Raw genomic sequence first — 24,891 nt, 5'->3', positions numbered from 1 at the left:
CATGTCGTTCTAAGCCCGTAAGACCTCCGTTCATCTTCGGAACACAGTTTAAGATATTTTAGATTTAGTCCGAGAGCTTTCTGTCCCTCCATTGAAACTGTATATACAGTATACTGTCCGTGTCCATAAAGGTAATAAAAAGATCATCAAAGTAGTCCATGTGACATCAGTGGGTTAGTTAGAAGTTTTTGAAGCATCGAAAATACTTTTTGGTCCAAAAATAACACAAAATAAGACTTTATTCCGCATTTTATTCTCTCCCGGGTCTGTTGTGAATCTGCGTTCAGGACTCCGCAGTGACGCTGCTGACGAAAGACGCTGATGACGTGTTATCTGGTGCGCCCGAGCTTCGTTTACAGTCTGAGGGAGACGCACGCTATATTCAAGCTATTCTACATTGTTTGCGTAGATATCATTTTTTTAATGGTGCGTAAATGTGCATGTCGCGGATGAGACACTTTTACAGCGTGCGTTTCCCTCAGACTGTAAACGAAGCTCGGGCGCACCAGATAACACGTCATCAGCGTCTTACGCTATCAGCGTAACTGTGAAGGATTGACAACAGACAAGGGAGAGAATACAATGCTGAATAAAGTCTTATTTTGTGTTATTTTTGGACCAAAAAGTATTTTCGATGCTTCAAAAACTTCTAACTAACCCACTGATGTCACATGGACTACTTTGATGATCTTTTTATTACCTTTATGGACATGGCCAGTATACTGTATATACAGTTTCAAAGGAGGGACAGAAAGCTCTCGGACTAAATCTAAAATATCTTAAACTGTGTTCCGAAGATGAACGGAGGTCTTACGGGCTTAGAACGACATGAGGGTGAGTCATTAATGACATTATTTTCATTTTTGGGTGAACTAACCCTTTAAAATACTTGAACTTTACTAAAGTAGACTTAATAAAATTAACTTGAAGTATAGGTTACTTATTTTTGTAAGGGGGTGCAAGTCTAAGAAGACTTGCCATATCAAGTAATTTTAGTTCAATGTAAACTAAAAAAAATATATGTAGATTATATTATTTCTACAATCTTGTATTAACAAAATCTTCCCAATTACAGAATACTGAAAAAATTGGAAACAAAACATCTGTTAACATAGACTCACCAGAGAGGGCTTGATACCAATGCTTTCAGCTGCTTGGAAAGCCAGAGTGAGATTTCGTCCCTATGGGAGAAAAACAGCACTCTTTTAACCACTTGACAAATATTAACCATCTGAATATGAATTACAGTAGTGAAAAACAGGTGTCTAAACCCAACTTAATTTTTTTAGCAATGCTCTAGATCCACACACGTGGCCTTGAAGTAGCCTTGACTTTTACAACACACTCAAAGAGGCTTTGTGAATAATTCAAAAGCATAATGTACCATCTCTTTCTGTAATCACTATTATACTTATGGCTGCAATTTGTCACATAAGCTCTGAAGACCGCTGCACATTGCGTGTACGTGGGTGTGTTCAACTTCATGGTTGAATAAACATGCAGGGGGAGGGCAGGGCAGCCATTTATTTGTTAAGCATGTTGTGTCTACACCTCTCCGTGTGTCGTTTGTTTATGTATTCTGTCAACACTAATCCATAGAAGCATGTAATTCATTATATCTGGCAAGTCAGCTGAGGGGAAGTCTTGACTGTTTTAACACTGTTAACACACTGTTTTATTGCTGAATGAGTCAGGCACTAAAGATAAAGTGAGGATCTACTAAGACACTTAAATAACAAATGTAAGAAATACATGTGTACCTTGTCTTGGCTGATGAGCTCCTGGTAAGGGATGTGTGCAGGCAGATAGGTGTGTAACAGAGCACAGAATGCCAGGCCATCACTCCAGCTGCTGCTGAAGTTGGTCACATCTATATTCTACAAGGACAGAGAAAAAGAAAAGTTTAAAGACACCATGTAATCAAAATACTTTGGTGCCCTGTGGAGTGTATGTTTGCGTGGAGGACATCTGTTTGCATTATTACATTCATTTCTTTTTCAGAGGCATGTTAGGGATTCACAACCAACCAGCCACTGATCGTTATCAGAGGATATTCATCTCAAACCTGTAACTGGACACTGAACAATCATGCTTTTTAATTAATGCTACATACAAGAATTCAAACGCACGCACACACACACACACATACTCAGTTTTGCTATCTTTGTGGGTACTCTCCATGATGCATAATGGTGTTTATATTGTACAACTGTATATTCTAACCCTTACACTAACCCTACCCATCATAGAAAATGTTCTGCATTTTTACTTTTTCAAAAAAAAAAAAAAATTGAGTATGTTTATTATCCATTTACCTCGTGGTCCCCACAATTTAGGTGATTTAATGTTTTACTACCCTTTTTTTTTTACCACACACACACGTGGTTTACGGGGACTCGCCATAATCACAATGGCTTTTATACTGTACAAACGGAAGCGGCCTGTCCAGCAATACTGTAAGCAGTGTTGCCAGATTGGGATGGTGATTTCCAGCCAAAAACCCGCCCACTCCAAGAAAAAAACACCCAAAATTTTACTGCCACAATAATAGTCTTGTTGGACTTCATGCAGCTGGTGCCTTCCATGACTTTGTGACCTCCTTATGCACCGAGAAACCAATCATCCAACCTTGAGCGTTCGGGACACGGTGGAGGGTTCCACTCGAGCCTAAAGCTTGCGGTGGCCCAGGAAAGCATGGCTGTCAGCTCTGGGTTGATGTTACTCTCCCTGAAGGGGGAAACTCAGCCGAATCTTCATCCCCGGAGGAGTCTAGACAATGCAGCCAATCAACACCTGATCCTCCGGCAGAGCCCAGAATAAGATGCTGGGTTCCCACTGAGAAGGACCAGCACCTCCACCCGGAAGCTCCACAGCTTGCAATGCGATAGAGGAGTGGGGGGCCGCGGGGATTGACCCCATTGTAACCCTCAGATCACCCAGTGTATCAACCAAAGTAGCCCTCAGAGGGGACTCCACCTCTTTCAAGGTACTGGAGTCTCAATCTCAGCATCGCAATGGTCATCCTCCCAAAATGGGTACATGGACTCATCCACAAATGCTGTCTCAGCATGTTTACTGTATAGACATGTGAGATAGTGATCGGCCATTTAACGACCGCATCCAGAAAACACACGGGTGGAATTGCATCTTGAAAAAGACGCAACGTCACACTAAGACACTAAATCCGATGTCAACTCTTTTAGAGAAAGATGCTCTTATGTACTGAAGTGCACAGGGGAAAGGTCGCCTGCACAGTGTGCAGAAATGCTCTTTTAGAGATTGCACAGCTTGCAATTCTCCAGGAAGGTGACCAATGTTGACGCACCGTCACACCTACGCTGTGAAGCGCTGTAGTGCCTTGCAGTGCCAGGAGCAGATTACGCACAGGACCAGCTGGCACTGAAGCTACACCCAAACCAGCACGGCGCAATGTGGCCAAACCAAATTATAAAATGACAAATGTTTTTTTTTTTTTTTTTTTTTACAAATTATATTGCCTATCGGAAAGATGCCCCTAAATTACAAAAGAAGATGGAAGATCTCTGAAAAGAGATTAGCAGCTGTGAGAGCAGAGACTGTGTTTACTGTGCTCTCAAATAGAAGTGGAAACAAAAGAACACTTCCTGGTACATTGTGCTCACAACATAGTTTTTTCAAAATTTAAATATAGCACCAAATTTGAAAGCATTACCAAAATCAGAAAAATTAAGTCATATTTTGGGAGAAAACTCCAGCTTGAACACAACAGCAGCAAAATACTGTATGTAACAGCTTGCCACAAACTACGAGAGTCAGCCAGCGGACAAAAACTAAAGACAGAAATATTCATATCTTCTCTAAGTGTAGGTACAAATGTACAGAGTTATTTTTTTACATTGTCTTAATTATTTAAAAAACTTGTTCATGTATTTTTTTACTTATTGATTATTTGTTAATTGCTTATGTAATGGCCTATGGGGCGCTTGAGAGAGAGAGAGAGAGAGAGAGAGAGAGAGAGAGAGAGAGAGAGAGAGAGAGAGAGAGAGAGAGAGAGAGAGAGAGAGAGAGAGAGAGAGAGAGAGAGAGAGAGAGATGAAGCTGTGAGTTTAATTAATTAAAAAAACAGCGATGTTACCACCTCTTTAATGAAAAATATAATGTAGTGATTCAGTAGCTAAGCTATATTATTAATAAAAGTGTTTGTGTATGAGCAGCACAATCTACAAACCTTTGTGTGTGTGAGTGTGTGGTGTGTCTGCTTCAATGAAAACAGCTCATTAATACATAATGGTGATTAAACTGATTAGAACCTGTGAATTAAACGGTTTTAATGTAGCCTGGGAAAACCCTGGGGAACTTCCTGCTCTGCGAGTCCGTCTGACCAAGAGCCCATTCAAGCCCATTTTCAATTTTTCCAAATCGAGGCACCAATCACAAACGTTGAGGTGGGCTTTATTACATTTAATGATGTAAATGTAAAAAAATGCAAACATGAATTTAAGTTATGGGTTGTGAGTGACTGTCAAACTGCACATACAGTTTGCGATCATTTGCACTCTCAGTCTCACTACATGCCTTCAAAGTAGAACTCATGACAGACAAACCAGTTAACTGAGCTTAGATACTGAATGTCTCAAATGCGTAATTCATTATTGATTTGCATGAATCCAAAAAGAATCAAATGAAATCAATTGATTCAGGTGATTGGCCACTGTAGCAGTTTTGAAGCTATAGTATTGAATAAAGTACTGGATATTTTTTTCTGGGCAGTGTGACACTTAACCCTCATGCAGTGTAGTAGTTTTAAGTGTATCATAATGATCTTTGACAATATTTATTCATATCTGTTTTCTATATTCTCATAAATTTCCACATTTCAGAAAGAAAATATTATGCAGAATCAGAAAGCATGCCATTTATAAAGTTCTACAAACCCCATGCTTATATATTAGGGTATATTTGTTTATTAAATATTTTACTTTAAGTGTTAATTCACCCCAAAATGAAAAATCTGTCATAATTTACTCATACTGTTCCAAGTCTGTATGCCTTTTTCATGTTCAGGACACGAAATATAGATATATTTAATATTATTTCATAATTATTGTCCATCCATTTAAAATCCAAACCATTTTCCCTTTATAACATGTACAGATTTAATTTAGACTTTTATTCACATATAAACATTGATCAACACACTGTTGATAGTTGATAGCTTATCAAATAAGGCAAATGGAAGCTTGACATGAGAAAAATTTAAGTTTGTTTTCGGGTGTCACACAAGCATGTTTGAGTTCGTAAGAACATTTTGGTAGTGTGGACTTTCACCAATGGACAAAAATGATGAGAGTATAAATATATATTTAAAAAATTGTTCCAAAGATGAACGGTGATGAAATGATATGAAAGCATGAAAGATAAAAGTATTATGGGTTTGGAACGACATGAAGGTGAGAATTGTCATTGTTGGGTGAACTATCCCTTTAATTTAGCATAGTACTCAGCTTTTAACCATGTTCACAACCAAAACAGCACAGAAAATGTAAGAAAAAATAACCATCTAGCCCAAAACTTCCTGACTGTTGCAGCCCAATAGTGTAGGACATCGAGAACTGTTGTTACAGTAATGAAAATGTTGAGATGGACCTCACACACTCTAGACGACGACTTATTGTCCTTCACCGGACTTCCTGCCACTTCCTGTATGTCCCAGTGCAGTTATTCTTCTTTGTATGAGTGCATGTATGCCTGTGAAAGGTCTGAGTTTGGGAACAGGGCAAAGGGCCAGTGGCAGCCCTCTTGGGCTCAGTCGCTACTGGGCCCTCAGAGTCCCAACACTTCACAAACATCTTTTGATTTAGAATCAAATGTTAAATTTAAAGGGAGACCTCAAAAGAACCTCAGCTGGGCCATTGGGGCCGAGTTGAAGAGAAGTTCATTAGTCATTTCTCCAGCAGGTCAGAAGTTCTTCAGTAAGGACGTCACCCACAGAGGGACAGCGAGGAGGGAACCATGTGAAGAATCCCACCATCTGTGCTACGTGCTGGCTTAGTGCACATGTCCTGACATTTGTAAACAGGTGTATTTGAGGTGTCCAACATGTCTTGTGTTTATGTGAAATATAGAGATTAAAGAAAAATGGAAATGTGGAAAAATAAACAAAATGTAGCATAAAAAATAAATAAATAATCATATGGCATATGATCATATGGTACCAGTAAACCTATTGAATAAACTTTAAAGGGATAGATCACCCAAAGATTCAAATTCTGTCATCAATTACTCACCCTCATGTTGTTCCCATTACTTCTTTCTTCTTTCTTCAATGAAAAATAAAAAGACATTTTAAAGAATGTCTAAGCTGCTCTTTTCCATGGAACCCAAATAGAGAGTGGCTGTCAAGCTCCAAAAAGCACAATGAAAATTACTTGTGTGCTATATTGAATTTTTTTTAAAGTCATTTGTGAGAAACCAAATTTTTAAGTTTATTCACTGAAGATGATAGTTTTCACATTTCGTTTGCGCTTTGTGTTCAATTCAAAACATTCAAAATAATTAGACATGTGGAAGCCAATAATGTTTCAAAGAGTACAAGCCCAAAAGTTTTTGGAGGGAAAAACTAAAGCAAATAATAGTCTGTTACTCAAAGTTATCCTATGGCATCAGAGACATATGGCATATATATAGCAACATATGGACTACTTTTTATGGTGCTTTTACATCCTTTTTAGACCCTGGCAGCCTGTCTACCTTTGTTATATGATAAAGAACAGCCTTGGACATCTTTCTTTTCGATGGAAGAAAGTCAAAGTTCAAATCTTAAAATGACATTTAAGATACAGTTAATAATTGTAAATACAGTTTATTAACCGCACTTGCAGATAATATAATATTAATTAAATAAATGGCAATTTAAGCGTACTTAAAGAAAGTAAATTGTCGTGCCTATGTTTTACATCATATAAATGAATAATATATATATATAAATGAATATATAAATGAATAATGAATATATAAATGAAGATGACTTGACTAACAGCTTGCACCAGCGGAAAGCCTATTTTGGCATATAAAAACTACTGTCAGGATTTATTTTTTAAAAATAGAGTTATTTTTGCGGCTAACCTCGCTGCATATGCATTTGTAGGAGTTTCCCTTTTAGATTTATGTGAGGAGAGTATTTCAATTAATCACGCAAGGTTATTTACTAAGGTTTGCGCTAGTCAATTTACTGGTATTTGAGCCATTATTTACTGCCCACCAAAAAAGCATGTCTTAAACCAGATGCTACTTTGTGCTGCTCTTAGATTGCATTGATCATTATGGAATTGTGTTCTTTAATTTGCGCGTGCGTCATCAGTAGATCACGCGCAGAACTTTCCACTCCCATCTGCGCTTTTATGGGATTGCGCTCTAACGCTAATGTTCCCCATTTAGTAAATCTGGCCCTAAACCACATGGAAAGTACTTGATTATATTAACTACAGTGTGTTACTCGATATTTGATTATTTAGTTATATTTTAAATGTATTTGTTCAATACAAATGTGCAATTACAAATAAATTGAATATATGACATACAAGTTTGAATATGAATGGCATGAAAATATATAAGAAAATACAAGATAATTACGAAATTTACTTAAGTGGGTCAAAAGCCATCAAAAATTCAGCTAATTGCAGTTGAATTGATAATTCACTTTAAATTTTTTCCAATTAAGGTTTCCAAAACATTACATTGTTCACACTATAAAATATTATTATAAGTATTTTATTTCCTTATTAAGTACTCATTTGAAAAGTATGCTAAATTGTACTTCTTGCTAAAGTGTATGGGATACCTTTAACAAACTACTCATGCTGACACCATAATGTCATTACACATAAAAGTCTGTGTACTGATCTAATTCTTAAAAAAAAAAAATAATAATCAACTGGTGCCATTAAAGTCTCGTTATTTTAGAAGTGAATTGTGAATGATTGTAGTAGTTCGTTGCTACATTGCCATTAAAAAAAAACATTCAGTGATAATGTAGCATGAAACTACTGCAATCAACCTAAACATACAGAGCTGAAGCACTTATTTTAGCATTCTGCTCTTCCATTGATTTTCTAATATCTTTCTCTGACAAAGGACCTGCACAATCATGTAGACTGACATTCCTCACATGCTTGTCCTGTCTCTTATATCACAGGTGGCCCTGAGACCATGATTATACACAGCCAAATAAACACTCATTAGTTTACACAATTCCACACGGACTTCAGGAGGCGATCACGGGTGTTTGTGTGTGTGCAGGGCAGGAATGCTGGGAGAGAGGCAGAGAAGCACGGAGTCACATCCTGGACAGTCTGAGTGTGCAGGGATGGGGGGTTGGGTGGATAATGTCATCAGAGCAGAAAGAAAGAGCGAGAGGAGGGGTATAAATGTTATGAAAACAGTAGTCTCCATCAGTACACTGGGACCCTGCTTCAAAAAGCAAACACAGCATCCAGGCAGGAAATCACCCTTGCTCTCTTCAAAAGACAAGAGGCAGAGAGTGGATGAAATTCAGAAAGAACACAAGCTGGTAGTTTTCCATCAGTTTATACAATATTTGCCCACTGATTTAGCTTACGTTTCAGTTTGTAAAGAAGCCAGATGTATTTTGGTCTTCTGTGGTAGAAATAGAAAGCAGCTTACTTGTCAGCGTGTAGCGGTGAGCCTAAATGGTCTTTGACAGTGTAATTGTACATTTAGGGCTGAAACAAGCTAAAACACAGAATTGTTATTGAGGGATAAACTATAGACTTAGCATTTCATAAGCACTTGAGACATGTTCATACACATTTAATTGCCTAGTGGGAGACAGCGTGCACACACACACACACGCACACACACGCACACACACACACACACACACACACACACACATACGGGCCAGTAGCCCCACCCTAAAACCCACCCTTAATGCGCATCCACAGAACAACGTTACACAACCCCACCGTTTGACCAGCTGACTAAAAACTAAGCTAAGCTAAAAACTACTGAGCATGACAGAAGTGAACGTTTGGTCTTCTTTACTTAAAGACTTAAGATACCAGCATCGATATTTGACCAATGTTTTACAATAAAAAAAGAGAACTATTCAGTCGCACCTACTTCCATTTATTTGCGATCACAGGAATGCACAAAACAACTGGCTTTTAAGTCCAAAGGCTAAAACATTTATTAAAATATTGAGAAAATATCATGTTTACATAATAAGATTATATGTTTTCTGAGGATTTCTATACATTTTCCACAAAAGTATGTGATGATTGCGATCTGAGGAGGTTTGAACGATCTCTCTCGTCTCACTATACTGTTATTCTTTCAGTCAGAGCAACAGAGGGATCTCATGAGAAGAGTTATGCCTTATAAGAGTTAACCGGAGTGTGTGACATACTGTATATGCATTAGTCCGGTATCAACAAAGGCACTGGGAGGGAAGAGACAGATAAAACATGAAACCAAATAAATACACGATTATAATCATTTTTGATTTGTCTACGTTCTTTAAGCAGTCTTTACATACATGTGTATTTATTATCGATTAGCACAAGTAGCCTTTTTCTGCCTCATACGGTAATCAGAATCCCCATCGGATCAAAAGGAAGTTATTTCAAACATTCGCTGGAGTCTGAAAGTGAATTTTTAGCTGAAAATTGTTTGAAAAGTTAGAAGGTAGACTTTTATAATAACATGGGACATGGCCAAACAAAACTGGCCGTTGGCCCAGAGGAAGCCCTGATGAGGCCTGATCAAGCCCCGGAAGTGACAGTGGAAATGCGACTGGCAATGGCATGGACTAACGCTCGCTTTTGGCCCGACAGTGGAAAGGCGGCTATATAAATCAATATCATGGTCACAAATTAAGAATTTGTGTCTACGACTTATTAATTCATTCCCTTATTTTAGTTAAATTGTGGCTATGCTTTACCTCATTTTAATTTAGTTACCTCATTTGAATTGTTAAATCATGGTCAATAATAATAATAAAAAAAATAGTCCATTTGAACTAATAGCAATCATGTAATGTAACTCGACACCCTTGAACCATGAATATGCTAATTAGCCCCGACTCCACTTACTCACACGCCTCCACCAGCTCAGAGATTCACTCGGCCAACTTAAACTTGCAGGTAAACGCTGCACAATGGCAACGCTCTTTACAACATCGGACACATAACAGTAATTAATATGATTAGCCTTTTGCTTGACTATGTTATCAAACAGTGTTTGTGTTATAATGTGTTGCTAATGTTACACACACATACGGTACATGTTGGCGTTCGCCATCTCAGTCAGGAAGCTGCGTTCTAACAATCATCAGAAATGTCAGTGGAGAAAGAACAGAAATATAGTTCATCATAACATCGTAATATACATCATACACCCGCTATATTGTAGCCTGGGTTTCCCCATGCTGCCTTGCGTAGCGCGATTTTATTTACGCTGCTAGGCAGCCTGGATACCAAGGACCAGATTTTCGCCTCAGCGAGGGGACCAATCACAGAACGGGGAGGGAGCAGCAAGACGATGACGACGTCTATGTGACACACCGAAGCAGTTCGTTTATATCCAACATGGCAGCAGAGCAGACACAAAGTTACCTTTCGATGCAGCCTTAGATAGTGTTCTAAGTAGTTTACCCCTAATAACGCTAACCTCTCGGATAAACTCTTAAAAAAAAAAAAATTAAAACATGTCTGTAGAGTGTCCATATATATAGAAGGTTGACCTTCTAGTTGCACGTGGCCGCCATGTTGGATTTCCGAACAGCGAGTGTGCGGATAGACACTTCCGGTTTCGCATTACGCCCAGTGCATGGAGCCGGAGAAAGCCGAAAATGATCTCTTATAGTTTTTTATAGAATCAATTATATACTACTAAGATCCATATTACTATCACACGAGCCAATGGCAATTAAATGCACGGATGCATAGTCAGATTAATGAATAAAATACAACTGTTCACGAACAGAAGATTGTATTGGACTCTGCATACGCAATGACAATTATGCCAACTGTAAATATAGTTCCAACTACGATTAGAGTTGTTAAATTAAATACCCCGTGAACATTCACACATTTGCCCTGTGATAGGCTACAATTTAACTCCATAAATACTATTTTCTCAATTCTGCGGATATATTTTCACTTACATCAATTGCTTGATCAATATTATCATCACAAATTTTACATTTTTAACTGTAGGTAACATTACCACAAACAATTTAATATCATTTTGTGTATATTTTACACATAGTAAAATACTGTGCTGCTCATAAACACCAGGCAGATAATGATTTACGAAACAGTTTGCTCTTTACTCATCTCACTTGCACAAAATAAATGCAGTAATAGAAAGCATAGAAACACACAGGTGAAATACACTGAAAATTATATGCATTTAAAAATTTGGTCCGGTTGAAGTCATCCCTCCGGATCTTCTGCATCCACTCAGACCGTACCGTAGCGTCAACGGGCTGACTTCTTTGTTGTAACGTGACGAAACGGTACATATAACGGCACACAACAACGAAGTGCTGAGGCTGTCACCCTCTGAAAGGCAAGTCGCCTCTCTTGAATCCTAAAAACACTCAAATTATCTCTCTGGTAATGGAACTCGGTCGTTGTTGTCTCTTGCTCTCGCTGTCAGATCACCGGAAGTACTGGCCTGCACACTCAGGGTTCAAACGTCAACGGTCGCCATATTGTGCATGGAGCGAATAGTCGCTGAACGCCATTGTGTACACATAAACATAGATATCACATAATAAAGTTATATGAATATCTACTGTATGCACATAAATCTATGACCCATCGTCTTCCTCGTCGATTTTCTGTCGCTCTACATACGTCACCTGGTATAATTGAAACGATTGGCTATGAGCTACGTACAGGCGCAATAGACATTCGTAGCGCCCAATAAACGGCTCTGGGCATTCGTAAACCACGCCTCAAATACGTGAAAATGAACATGTGGTTCCCAGACCACAATGAGACGAGGTCTGACGTTAGCCAGGCTAGCTATATTGCTAAATCTACCAGATTTTTCATATCAAGAGAAAAATATATCGTGATAACCTGGCTTCTCTCGAGACTCCCCTGCTAACTAGTAATAATATGCTAAAGCCAGACGGCATGTGGACGTGATTGGTTAACAAGGTAGTTTGGATGTCAGAAACACCAGTGGTTTCAAACTACATTATTGAGACTGTCTTTGGTTCACCGCAGTTTTAAAGAGAAAGAGAATACTTAGCAATGTGATTACATGACTTACATGATTATATCATGACATAAAATTTAAGTTTGTTGCGGTGACACACTAGGCAAAATTTCTACGGACACTGCAACGGTCGTGAAATGACGTCACTCTGCAGAATAATAAATAAAAAAACACAAATTCAACATATACTAACAAAAAAAAGAATAATAAATCCAGAAAGTAAAAATATACAATCTACCTCACTTTACTGCAAAAAATGTGCGTTGCTTTAATTCAGCCAAGAGGTCGTGCCGTGACTTATCAATCTTCTATTGGTCACACATTCTTCACATAATACGAATTCGCAGGTCAGGGTTCGCCAAACTTGAATTTTGGAACAGGCCAAAATGCGAAACTTCTTCGCATGAGCTTGCGTTTCCGGTCTTCAGCACTCGTAATGCTATAAATTAAAGTCAAATGGAATGAAAAGTGCAGTGTGACCCCCCTTTTAAGTGGACTACTTTTATGGTGTTTGTTAACCTTTTTGGAGCTCACCAGCATCTGTCCTTATTTACTTTCATTGTATGTAGCAGTGCAAATATTTTGCCTAACATCTGTGTGTACCACAGAAGAAAGTCATACATATTTTAATCAAGAATCTGCAGCTTAGCTGCATCTGTATTCTCTTTGCCTTTGTATACATGGACTATAAGCTGGAAAAGGACAATAAATACAGATGGTGAACAAAGTTGAGGTAAGAGGGGGCTGTATGATGAATCTGAAAGCTCAGAGGAAAGACACAAATAAACAAGAACTGCAGGGTCAGAGCTCCTCAAATAGTCAACTGCTGTCTGACTGACCTCTCCAGACAGCAGAGCCCCACGTCAGCAGTAACCACCCTCAGACAGCCACTGGCCCACAAGGAGGTGAGTTTGCAGGCATTGTTTGGTCTCAACAATGTCTTAAAATGTTCTCAGATTTGCCAAGATATCAAAGTCTGCAATGAAAAGTCCTGAACTGAAATATTAAATGATACCCAGGGCATCGATCTGAGCGAATAACCTCTGAGCAATAAACACTTAATGAGAAGCAGCACTGTAAGAACAACTGGGTGCTTGTTTCCAAGAATATCTATGAGGACCAAGCCAGGTGTAAGTGTGGGCGTGTGAGACGGAAAGAGAAGCAAAGAGAAATAGAGGAAAAAGGCCCCCACATCCCATGTTCTTCCCCTATTCCTGGAGGATTACGCCACACATTTCTCTGTATCCTCAAGACATTCTTCATCTCTGAATCAACCCTTGCTGGATGGACTGAGGCCCAGCAGTGCTGTTTTTGTTTGCCTGAGAGAATGAGAAAGATGCAGAGTGGCGGATAGGGTGGCGGAGTGCAGGCCTAGCTGATTCCTCTGTTTAAAAGGACCGGCTGACCCCCTGTTTTCATTCCTCATTGTCTCCATCCTGAACAAACAGCTCCAGGGCTGTCTTTTTGTTAGGATTTCTTCTGAAAATAAAAATAAAAATGCAGCTGACCTAAATAAAGTACTTCAAAGAAAGTTTGAGGAAAAAACTGTTTACAGTGTACAGTGGGAAAAAAGATTTTGAAGGAATTAATGAAGGGAATAGGAGAATTTATTTGTGTTATTAAATGTGACCCTGGACCACAAAACCAGTCATAAGTCGCATGAGTATATTAGTGGCAATAGCCAACAAAACACTGTATGGGTCAAAATGATCGATTTTTCTTTTATGCCAAAAATCATTAGGATAGGATATTAAGTAAAGATCATGATCCATGAATATATTTTGTAAATTTCCTACCTTAATTATATAAAAAAATTATATTTGTGAGTGGATGCAGCACAATCGCTAACAGAAATGGAAACCTTTAAAGGCGATTTTCTGAATATTTGGATTTTTTTTTTGCACCCTCAGATTCCCGATTTTCAAATAGTTGTACTGTATCTCGGCCAAATATTGTCCTATCCTAACAAAACATACATCAATGGAAAGCTTATTTATTCAGCTTTCATATGATAAATATATAATAAATATCATAATATAAATATAAGTATAAATCTATTATAACATAATATAAGTATAAATCTCAATTTCATAAAATTGACACATAAGACTGGTTTTGTGGTCCAGGGTCACACATTATAGCCAAATCATCATGGGACAAGTTACATTAAGTTACAAGTTAATGGGACATCATTAGGCAACGATTAATCGCATCCAAAATACAAGTTTGTGTTTACATAGTATATGTGTGTGTACTGTGTATAATTATTTTGTATATATAAATACACACATATGCATGAATATATATAAGAAATATTTGCATGTATATACTGTATATATATTTATACATCATTTATATTATATATAAATAAATACAAATTCTTAAATATATACATGGCTGTGTGTAAATGTATATACACAAAAGAATTATACACAGTACACACACACATATATTATGTAAACACAAACTTTTATTTTGGATGCGATTAATTGTTGCCCAGCCCTAATTTTTATATTTGTGAACATTATATATTTTTTATTAAAAAAAAATAACTAATTAATTGTACAATTTGCTGTGATTAATCGCATTTCCACCAAGCTTGTAATCATCAATATTTGTAGAATCACCTAATTAAATTAAACACAAACAAAAAGGAACAGAAAATAGCACTATATTCAAATAATATTATACATCAATATATATTTCTTCATTCAGATCTATGTAACATACTCAGATTTAACAGTTTAATTTTTATTTTTTTAATTAAAATAAAGTATAGTCCTACAAAGCTATTATTACCAGAGCATGTGATCAGAGCAGATAATTTTACCATTGTTGCCCAGCATGACTACCAGCTCAGTAGGGCTATTGCACACAGAAGTCTAGCCTACTACTGAGAACTTTCACGTTATTTGAGCGGACTTTGCTTTTCCAGTGTGTGATCGGTACATGATTGAAATGTTTGGGCCGTGAACGACAGAGCAGAACGTGCAGCGCAAACAAGGAGCGGAACATTGAGCAGAGAGCGCAGCGCGCCGACACACACACACGGGGCCCTATCTTGCACCTAGCGCAATTGACTTTGTAAACCTCCACAGACACACGTCTGTAAATTAGTGAATTAACTTGCGCTCGGGGGGGCTGTGCAGCGAAAAGAGGAGGCGTGTTTCGGCGCAAACGTTACCTGGTGCTATTTTGCAGATTCAAAACAATTCCGCCACAAGTCAGTTGCGCGTGTTATTTATGGTATTTTAAGGGCGCATACTTGGCCATAATGTAGTGTGTGCACAACACGCATACACTTTATTCTCTCATCTACACAAAAGCAGCAGTTTTCATTTTTGCATACATTATTACAAGGAAAAATATTAACACACGAGGGAAATCATTGTTGTGTCCATGAAGATGTGAAAAAAATAGGCATAAATCTAGCTTACACATTTATACAAATTATTATACGCCTGTTTAACCGAAGCTAATTTGGGTGGGTTTCTCCCATCCTTAAAGTCACTTCTCTGTCTTTTACAGCCCTGACGAGAACTTCGGTCTCCTCGGCTGTGAACCGCTCCTTGTGTTCGCCTGGCAAATCCGCCGTTATAATAGCAATCCGCCAGGGAACAAGCACGCCTGCTCTTAAAGGGAATGTGAGATGACACTCTGATTGGTTTTATTTCACATTACGCCCAAACCACACCTATGAATAATGAAGCTATTTCAGACCAACCCATTTTAGATTTGTGTCGGGCGAAAGAGTAATTTATCCCGCAGGTAGCAACAGTGCCTGAGATACGCCCACAAAGTTACTTGCGTTTCGCGTTTGATAGGCCTACTTGCATAAATAGGGCCCACGGAACAGAGGGCGCAGCGCACACACGGAGCGGAAAAGACCTGCTCGTGAAACCTGGAAAATATTTTCGGTTTATATTTTCTGCCTTTTTTCTCTTTCGGCCAAAAACCGAAAATGCCATTTTCGGCCGATAAAAGATTAACACGTTAATTCCCCCAGCCCTAATTTAGAATTAACTTTTTTTCTGGCCATAGGCATGCATTTTTTTTTATTCCAATGGCCAGGGGCGTAGCCATAATTTCAGAAGCGAGGGGGAGAGAAATTTCAGGTGTAACATCAGTTTTTTTCTGACCTTTGTCTAATTGACAGATCTTGCTTTTAATTTGGTAAGAAATTAAATACACTACTAAACAATAACCAATAATATCTATAAAAAAAAATAAAATAAAAAAAAAACGTAAAACGTTTCAGCATTTTTAATAAGCTTACTGCTACAGTGAACAGTTGAATGTCTTTGTCCATATAAGGGATTTCCTGGAAGTCATAAGTTATTACTTCTACAAATCCATTTTAGACTTTCTGTAAGAGAGCATTCTGGCGTTGAGTATGAATGAAACATAAATTACACAAGAGTGTTAGTGCTCCATAATGTTCAGATTGCCTCGTTTTGGATAAGAATAAAAGGACAGGTCAATCCCTGGGTTCGAATCCCTTTCGGAGTGGGTCAAGTAGGACTGGTTACACCCGGAAAAGGTGTGCGGACGAATTTAAGTTTTAATAAAAGTGCAGGGATTCTACGCCCATGTCAATGGTTCATAGTTGGCCTACATTGAATAAATGTTTGTGGGATGAGAAAGTTTTTTTGCAGTTGTCAGTAGCGTTTTTTTGGCACGGGCGAACGGGCAGCCTATCTATAATTTCACTGTGTGGGGAATTAGCAAATTGGCGACCCCTGCAACTGCAGGCATCCCTGCTTGCTGAGAAGGGGCCGTTCACGCATGCAGAGCTACAGCAAGTGTTTTTCGATGGTGGAAATCTATTAGCTACTAAGACTGCATGGTTTTAAGATATCTTCTCTACATTTGTACAGGATGTTAAGGAAGATTCTGGTGATCCCTGTGCTCCAGAGGTCTGCTTATGTAATCAGAATCATATGTCTCATCATCATTGGAGTTGGTAAGTAGAATTGATGTGCATTGTTTCAGGGGTTTTAAATGAGAGATGTATCTGGTGGCAATGTGTTGCCCTCTTAACTTATTGTACTTTTGGTTTTGATGACTTTTTAGGTTTTCCAGTTGAAGAGTGTCATGAGTTTTTCTGTTAGTTTGTTTTTGATTTGTTTTTCAAAAAGAAGGACAGCATCACCGACATTGAGCTCTGAATGGGATTCTTCCTGTTTTTAGAATATTGTTTCATCTTCTCCTTTTTGGAACTATCTGTTTTGTAACTATCTGTATCTGTCACTTGACTGCGTAAGGCTGGTCATTTGATGTTAATAGGCCTGCCAAACAATAGTTCAGCTGGGGATGTTCCAGTAGTTTGTTGTGAGCAGTTGATGCTTGACAGGGAATGCATGCTGATATTAGTCATTCCGCCTGCTTTTCTATTCCTGGAAACCAGACTTTTTCATTTCAGTAGCTGTTTTGTTTTGACTAAACCCTGTTGGCCTCCACGTGCAAGTTCAAGTGCTCTGTTGCAGGGCCCTTGGCATGACAATGAGAAGTACACTCATGTCATCCAGGACAGTAAGCTCTTTTCTGACATTGTGAATGATTTCAGATCAGAATAATCACGCTCTGTGGTGAAGTGATCATACAATATGTGCCATTGGCCAGTGTGGGCGATGTAGATAATATGCTGAAGAAGGCAATCCTTTGCTGTAGTGTATTTCTGTCAACATCATTTGTGTGGAGTTGCTGTAAGTGGTGAGACATACAGTATAGTCAGACGGATTTGTCTTCTCTGCTTTGTAATTTACCTTGTACTTGTAAGGTTGGAGCCTGAGCACCCATCTTTTGATTTAGGATGGTTGAAGATGGGCTCTAGAGGTGTGATCATGTTGAATTAAGCAGCATAGAGATACAGAAGTGTTTACAGCTCCAGACGATGACAAGAGCTTCTCTTTCCATCTGAGATATATGGTAAATGGTAAATGGACTGCTTTTATATAGCGCTTTCACAGACCCAATGGCCACCAAAGCGCTTTACAAGTTGCCTCACATTCACCCATTCATACACCGACGCCGGTGTCAGCCATGCAAGGCGCCATCCAGCTCGTTGGGAGCAGCTGGGGTTATGTGTCTTGCTAATGGACACCTCGACACTTGGTCAGGTGGAACCGGGGATTGAACCACCATTCCGGTTTGTAGACAACCTACATGAACCACTGAGCCACTGCCGCCCCGGCATATATGTGTGGTTAGTGTTCTTGTCTGTCTCTCTGTGCCAAGATAGCGCCAAAGCCAACTGGACTGGAATCAACAATGATGTTGGTTAGCTCATCACAGGGGCATTGACTAGTCTTTCTTTGAGAGTCCTCAGTACATCTACTTGCTCTTTACCCCAAAGACATTCAGAGTCTTTCTTTGTAAGTTTCCTCAAAGGTTGTGATTAAAGAGTCAGGTATGAACTTTGCACTGTAAATAAGCCATTCTTAGAAGGCTTCTTACCCCACTCTGAGGTTGTGGGGGTGGCATACAGATAATTGCATCTATTTTGGGGGGGTCAGCTGCGATGCCATGATTGAAAAACACAAATCGAAAGAACTCCAGGGAGTTTTTTGTGGATTTCACAATTGTTAGATTTTTTTAATGCAATCTTTAAAAAAACTGCTTCAAGAGATCAGCATCTGCTGTAGTGCCATATGGCAGGATGTCATCATGGTATTTTGAAAGACTTCAGTTCCAGGTGAGATACCAAAGATGAACCTTGTGTACCTTCTCAGTCCAACATGGGTTGAAAATGTTGCAATGTATCTGGACTAAAGCTGATTATAACCTTTGAGGTCCAGTTTAGAAAACATCTCAGCTCCATTGAGATCATGGATGATGTCATCTATCGTTGGTGAAATGTGTCTCTCTCAAGTACAGCTTGGTTTGGCATTGGCATGTCAACACAAATATCTATCTTCTCTGGATTTTTAGGCTTGGGCATTGTTACGATGGGTGAGACCCATGGTGTTGGACCTTCTACTTTTTCTATGAAACCTTCATCTTCAAGGAGTTGCAGTCCTTGATGTGGAAATGGATGCGACAATGCGGCTGGATGACAAGCTTGACACTTTCATCAGTGTGGGCATATTGCAGGGTTTTTTTTCTTCAAAATTAACATATAACCTGGTATGAAAATACCATATGAAAAGTAAATGCAGGATTAAAAAATTGTTTTGCAAGACATAAGGGCACAAGATTAGTAGAAAATGAGACAGTTTCCATTACCGTGTTGAAAAAACTATTTTTTTTCACCATCGCGTCATATTACGTCACCAGAGGGAGTCGTTTGCCGGGCTCTGCGTTTGCTCAGTGCATAGTATGTTGGTGCGGTCATGATTCAGTGTGTTTTCGGTGGTTATTGTATTTCAATTAATCATCGTCGTGATAAATGACTGTGAATTAAAGCTTGTCAGAACATCGAGTCCACAGGTTTATGAACAAGAAAAAGGACGGTGCTATCTTCCGTAACTGTGTGCGTTTTGTGCAGAGATGGGACTTCACTTCTGCGTATGCTTTGAAAAACGCGGTAGTGTGTAGCGCTCACTATAGACCGGATGATTATAACCCCGGCGATGGCTAATGGCTGACATACACAACACATGCAGGTAAGGGTCTAAATACTAGCTTTGCTATTGCCTAATACATGATAATAAATCTGTGCAATATTGTGATCTGAGCATAGTGGTATACATATCGTCGGCTAATGTGAATAAATCTATAAGCTAACACTGTTCTCTCCCGACCCCTGCCCTGTTCTCCTCACACCACAACTCAATGTGTCTCCTCTGACCATTGTTCTGTCTAATCCTGGCCTGTACCTGCTCTCTTGGCTTCATAACAGGCTCATAATTATATGGCTGAGGTCCGTCATACGAGTAAACATTTAGGCTACAATTTCCTCAGCGTCCTAACAGTCATTGCGATCCATTGCTTTCCTATTGTATACTTTGACCGCTCTTCCTCCTGTTACATCACTTCCGGTTTGGCGGTTTTCAAATGCGGAAGTTTTTCTCACAAAAACGACTCCAGAAGCCTAAATAGCGTTTTAAAAGTATGTTTATATTTAAATCTAGTTCCTACATTAATTTTCTATACATTGGCTCACTGGATACTCTAATCTGCAACATGCCCTTTAACTTTTTTTCAATGCCCTTCATAATGTTTGGTTATTGTGGCATGAATTGATCAGCAACAGATGATGTTTTATTAAAGCTCCAGTCCTTAACTTTTTTGGGTTAAAAATTATCCAACATATTTTTTTGAGCAAGTACATAACCAGCCAGTGTTCAAAACTATCTGTTTGCCTTAGCTCGATTCAAAACGGTGAGCTTGTAATAATGTTTTTAATTCCAGTGGTACTAGTGGATTTCCGCGGGAAATTCAAGCATCAAGCAAGCGTCATTACGTCACATCTTTACACATAAAGAAGGTGTCTTCACAGAAGCTGAGCACAGTATTAGATTTGTGGCTGCATTTGAAGTTATTTTTCACTTAAAAATAAATAATATACTACTTTGAAATGTATGTCAGATAATAAAACATATTCTAGTTCACTGTGTGTATTTGTTCATGTTTTATTAAGGGATAAGTCTGAAGCACACCGTAAAATAATTATATCAATTCATACAGGGCTACTATGAATTGCAGCTGTATAGATACACACCCAGGTATCGGATCACTACTCGGTATCGGGAAGGGAAAAAGGGTATCGGAACATCTCTAGCTGAAACATCAACATGCAAAATTATTTGATTTGCCACAGGATTTGCATGATAGCCCTCTAGTTAGACATGCTGATTGTCCACCAAGATGTGGAAAAGACCCACCACAATTTCTGGATGTTGACACTTGTTTTCTGTTGTTGGCTTTTAGTCTTTTTTAATAGTTTGTCTTTGGTATTACTGCAACACGTTTGGTGTCACTGACTCGTGTGTTGTTTCCAATGCCAGCTGCCTGTGTTCCTGATTTTACAAATGCTCTGGCTAGATCCAAAAGTTGTTTCAATGTCAAACTGCTGTCTCTAAGTGCTCTTAGTGTTCATAGTCATGAAGTTGAACAGGTAAGTGTAATTTGAGATTTAATTTTTCTTTATGCGTTTCACAGGTTGTTGAAAGCTGTCTTAACCTGGTGTGGACCACATACACGTGCTGAATCAACTGCTCGAACGCTGCCGGGAGTACAAGATGCCCTTGGTGCTGGCCTTCGTAGACTACGAGAAGGCCTTCGACAACGTGGAGATCAACGGCGTACTGCTCGCCCTCCAACAACAGGGCGTCGCCGATGAGTACGTGGCCCTTTTGCAGGAGCTGAACAGTGGATGCGCCACCAACATCACCCTGTTCGACCGGCCACTGTACATCCCCGCCGCAAGAGGCGTCAAGCAGGGAGACCCCATCTCGCCCGCGCTGTTCACGGCGTGTCTGGAACACGTCTTTCAACAGCTCGACTGGGACAACAAGGGTATCAGCTAGTAATGGGCGATATAAACGATATGCGATATAAACGATACAAAATTGGCCTACGATAGAGATTTTAATTATATTGCACTATCGCGATTATGCATGTTGATGACGCAATCTACCCGCGAAATTTAGAGCCGAGCTGCAACCGGCTGAAACGCATCATATTCGTCGTCATCTTGAGTAAACATGGCTGAAAGCGAAACGGAGGAGCTGGTGAAAAAGATCGGTGCAACATCCATTATTTGGACTTGGTTCGGATTTAAGCCGTCCGACGAGCAGCAGCAAAACTATACAGACTATACAGAGTGCGTGGGGCAGCAGTTCGGTAACACACACGACTAATCTGTTCTATCACCTCAAAACGAAACATGTCACTGAATACCAGCGCGTATTCACAAAATAGTGCTGTAAACACAACCTATTTGTGTGTGCCCGATTTTAAGATTCGTTGTTGTGTTGCTTTTTAACTGAGAAGACATCCGTTTTTTCTGCTCTTTGCATCTTTTGTGTCCTTTAAAAAAATACCCAAACTAAAACTACATTTGATTTCGAGTGCCTTCTGCACTGTTTTGCACTTTTTACTGTCTATGGCATGGCACTACTGTAAATAAACTTTTATACTTGAAGCATTTTCTTTAGTTGATGTATACAGGTGAAACTCGAAAAATAAGAATATCATGCAAAAGTAAAAGGTGAAACTAATATATTATATAGTAGACTATATAATGCAAAGTGAGATATTACAAGCCTTAATTTGTTATAATTTTGATGATTATGGCTTACAGCTTATGAAAACCTTTTCACAATATTATAATTTTGAATTTGGGGTTTCATAAGCTGCTAGCCATAATATGAACATTAGGGCTACTTAGTCTCTGCAGCTAGTGTACTTGAATTTTATTTATCTACAACATTATGTTGTATAATTACAGTTTTGCACAATAAATGTTCTCAAAACTACATACACTGTTTCTTTCTTTCTTGAAAAAAAAATACATTTACATCGCAATAAATTTAGCAGTTGTTTGGCTTTCCTTAGGGTCTGTGTAACCTGTTCTGAAATGGTTTTATTATAATTTATATATCGTGATATATATCGTTATCGCAAGAGGCTGAAATGTATATCGCAATATGGATTTTAGGCCATATCGCCCATCCCTAGTATCAGCGTTAACGGCCAGTTGCTCAGCCATCTGCGCTTTGCAGACGACATCGTCCTAATCGGCGAGTCGGCAGCCGACGTGTAGCTGTGACTCGATCAGCTCAACCAGGCTGGCGCAGCGGTCAGCCTGAAGATGAACCTGGCCAAGACACAGTGAATGCGAAACCCCCAGGCCGTCAACAACAACATCCACATCGGCCAGAAGAAGATCGAACAGGTCGATAGCTACGTCTACCTCGGCCAGGAGCTGAGTGCTGGGCACAAGACAACCACGAGCTGGCATGCCGACGGAGGGCCGCCTGGGTCAGCTATGCGTCCATAGCAGAGGTGGTCACCTGTTCAATAGCACCGTCCTACATGCTCTACGGGGCTGAGACCTGGTCGCTGGCTGCGGTCGACAGGCAGAAGCGGGCAGTGACCGAACGCGACCTTGAGCGGTGGATGGTCGGCATCAAGAGGACGGAACACATCAGCAACAGGCTCTTGAGGAAGAGGAGCATTAAAAGACCGTTCGGCCACCCCGCAACCCGATAGCGGGACACATTTAGAAAAGACATCGGCAGAGACTGGATAAGTCTGGCCAGGGACCGAAAAACCTGGCAAAGTTGTTGTGGCCAGCGTCGAAAGACTGATATACAGGCCAAAAGAAAATAAACGGGGTATGCTTTCAGCCTCTCCGTCTCAGTGACCTTTTTTTCTGGAGCACGTCTCAAAACTCAGCGAATACTAGTCACACAGGCATTAGCAATATATCTTTATAAACATTTAAGTCTCTGCTATTAAATATCTAGCCTGGCACCGCCCTCCTACGTACTTCCGCTCGATTTCATTTCTCTTCAGTACTTAGTCTGGCCTCTCTCAAGAGAGAAACGTTAACTTCCTGGTAGGCGGGTACTCTTTTGAAGTTCAAAACGATTGGATCTGCCCTGAGTCACTCTGGATCTGTCACAACCAATCGCTAGCGTGTGGTCGTGACGTATGGCATGCGACGGAACTGGCCGGAAACAAGAACGAAGTTTTCAAACACCAACCGGGAAGACATTTCACTTCATTCCCTAACTTCAACAGAAACATTCTGTCCAAGGTCAACTTTAAGGACTTATGGCAATGGATGCGTGCCCGGCTGAAAGACTGGAGAGCTGTAGCACTTTAACTACTTCCTTGCATATTTTGTAACTTTGAACGTTGATGTACATGTTTAATTATTTATGTACAAAGAGTAAATATTTAAACAATGTCTATACACTAAGTGTCCCTGTATATAATGTTACTTTATCGATTATAATTAGCAATCAATAATCTTACTCTGTGTGCAGGTGTATAATAAACGGCACTTTTTCTTATTACGTCTTATTTCTTATTTATAAAAAGGAGTTTGCACAGTTTTATTTGACATTTATAGTTTATTAAAACACAATTTTTAAACATTTACAACATGTAAAACTGACAGAACAACCAGGTTCCTACAAAAGTACACAAGGAAATCAAAGCCATTTGTTGTTTAGCAGCCAGGACTCGGGGCTTCCGAACACCAGGCTAAAGTTTCCGTCCAAAATGTCACGGTCATCGTGAACGCCGAGCTGAGCAGCACGAACTCCTTACTTTTCTGCCTCTTTCACTTGGTCCTCTTTTACGCGCGTAACGCGTCTTTGCATTGACTTAACATTGAAATCACTCGCGCCGGACGCGCCATTCGCGTCCGGTGTGAACGCACCATTAGCCAACTCATTCACCACTAGCGGAGTGAGCTGGAAAATCAAACTTTTCCTGAACCCCGTGGGGAGGAGGGCCACAACATCATGGCCACCAACAAAACTCAGCAAACACTGTTCTTGCTCCGGTTTTAACATCTGAATATTCTGCAGTGTTGCAACAACAGACCTAATGGCTTCGCTCGCATCTATCTCCGCAGCCATTACTGAACTACGACTCAAACTGGCGCTCTACATCAACGTCATCGTTCTCAGCCACTCCCTCTGTTCGTTGATTGGCCCGAACAAAAAACAACTTCTGGAAACCTTAGAATATACAGCGAGA

General features: G+C 39.5%; 1 protein-coding gene across 8 annotated transcripts in view; it reads right to left on the bottom strand.

The window, feature by feature from the left end:
* Positions 1-24,891, bottom strand: part of specc1 (sperm antigen with calponin homology and coiled-coil domains 1) — a 218,895-nt gene that overhangs the window by 9,885 nt on the left and 184,119 nt on the right. For 7 of the 8 annotated variants that reach the window (XM_079608314.1, XM_079608318.1, XM_079608315.1 and 4 more), the window contains 2 exons: positions 1,761-1,877; positions 1,122-1,181 (listed from right to left, as the gene is read on the bottom strand). In XM_079608314.1, the coding sequence (XP_079464440.1) occupies positions 1,122-1,181; positions 1,761-1,877 (177 nt within the window). Of the gene's footprint in view, positions 1-1,121; positions 1,182-1,760; positions 1,878-24,891 lie in introns of those variants that run through there. The other variant, XM_079608321.1, reaches the window with a different exon arrangement.

The sequence above is a fragment of the Phoxinus phoxinus genome, assembly GCF_949152265.1.
Source record: "Phoxinus phoxinus genome assembly, chromosome: 3".
Classification (NCBI taxonomy): domain Eukaryota; kingdom Metazoa; phylum Chordata; class Actinopteri; order Cypriniformes; family Leuciscidae; genus Phoxinus; species Phoxinus phoxinus.
The sequence above is the reverse complement of the archived record's forward strand: the minus strand, read 5'-3'. Positions and strand labels throughout refer to the sequence as shown.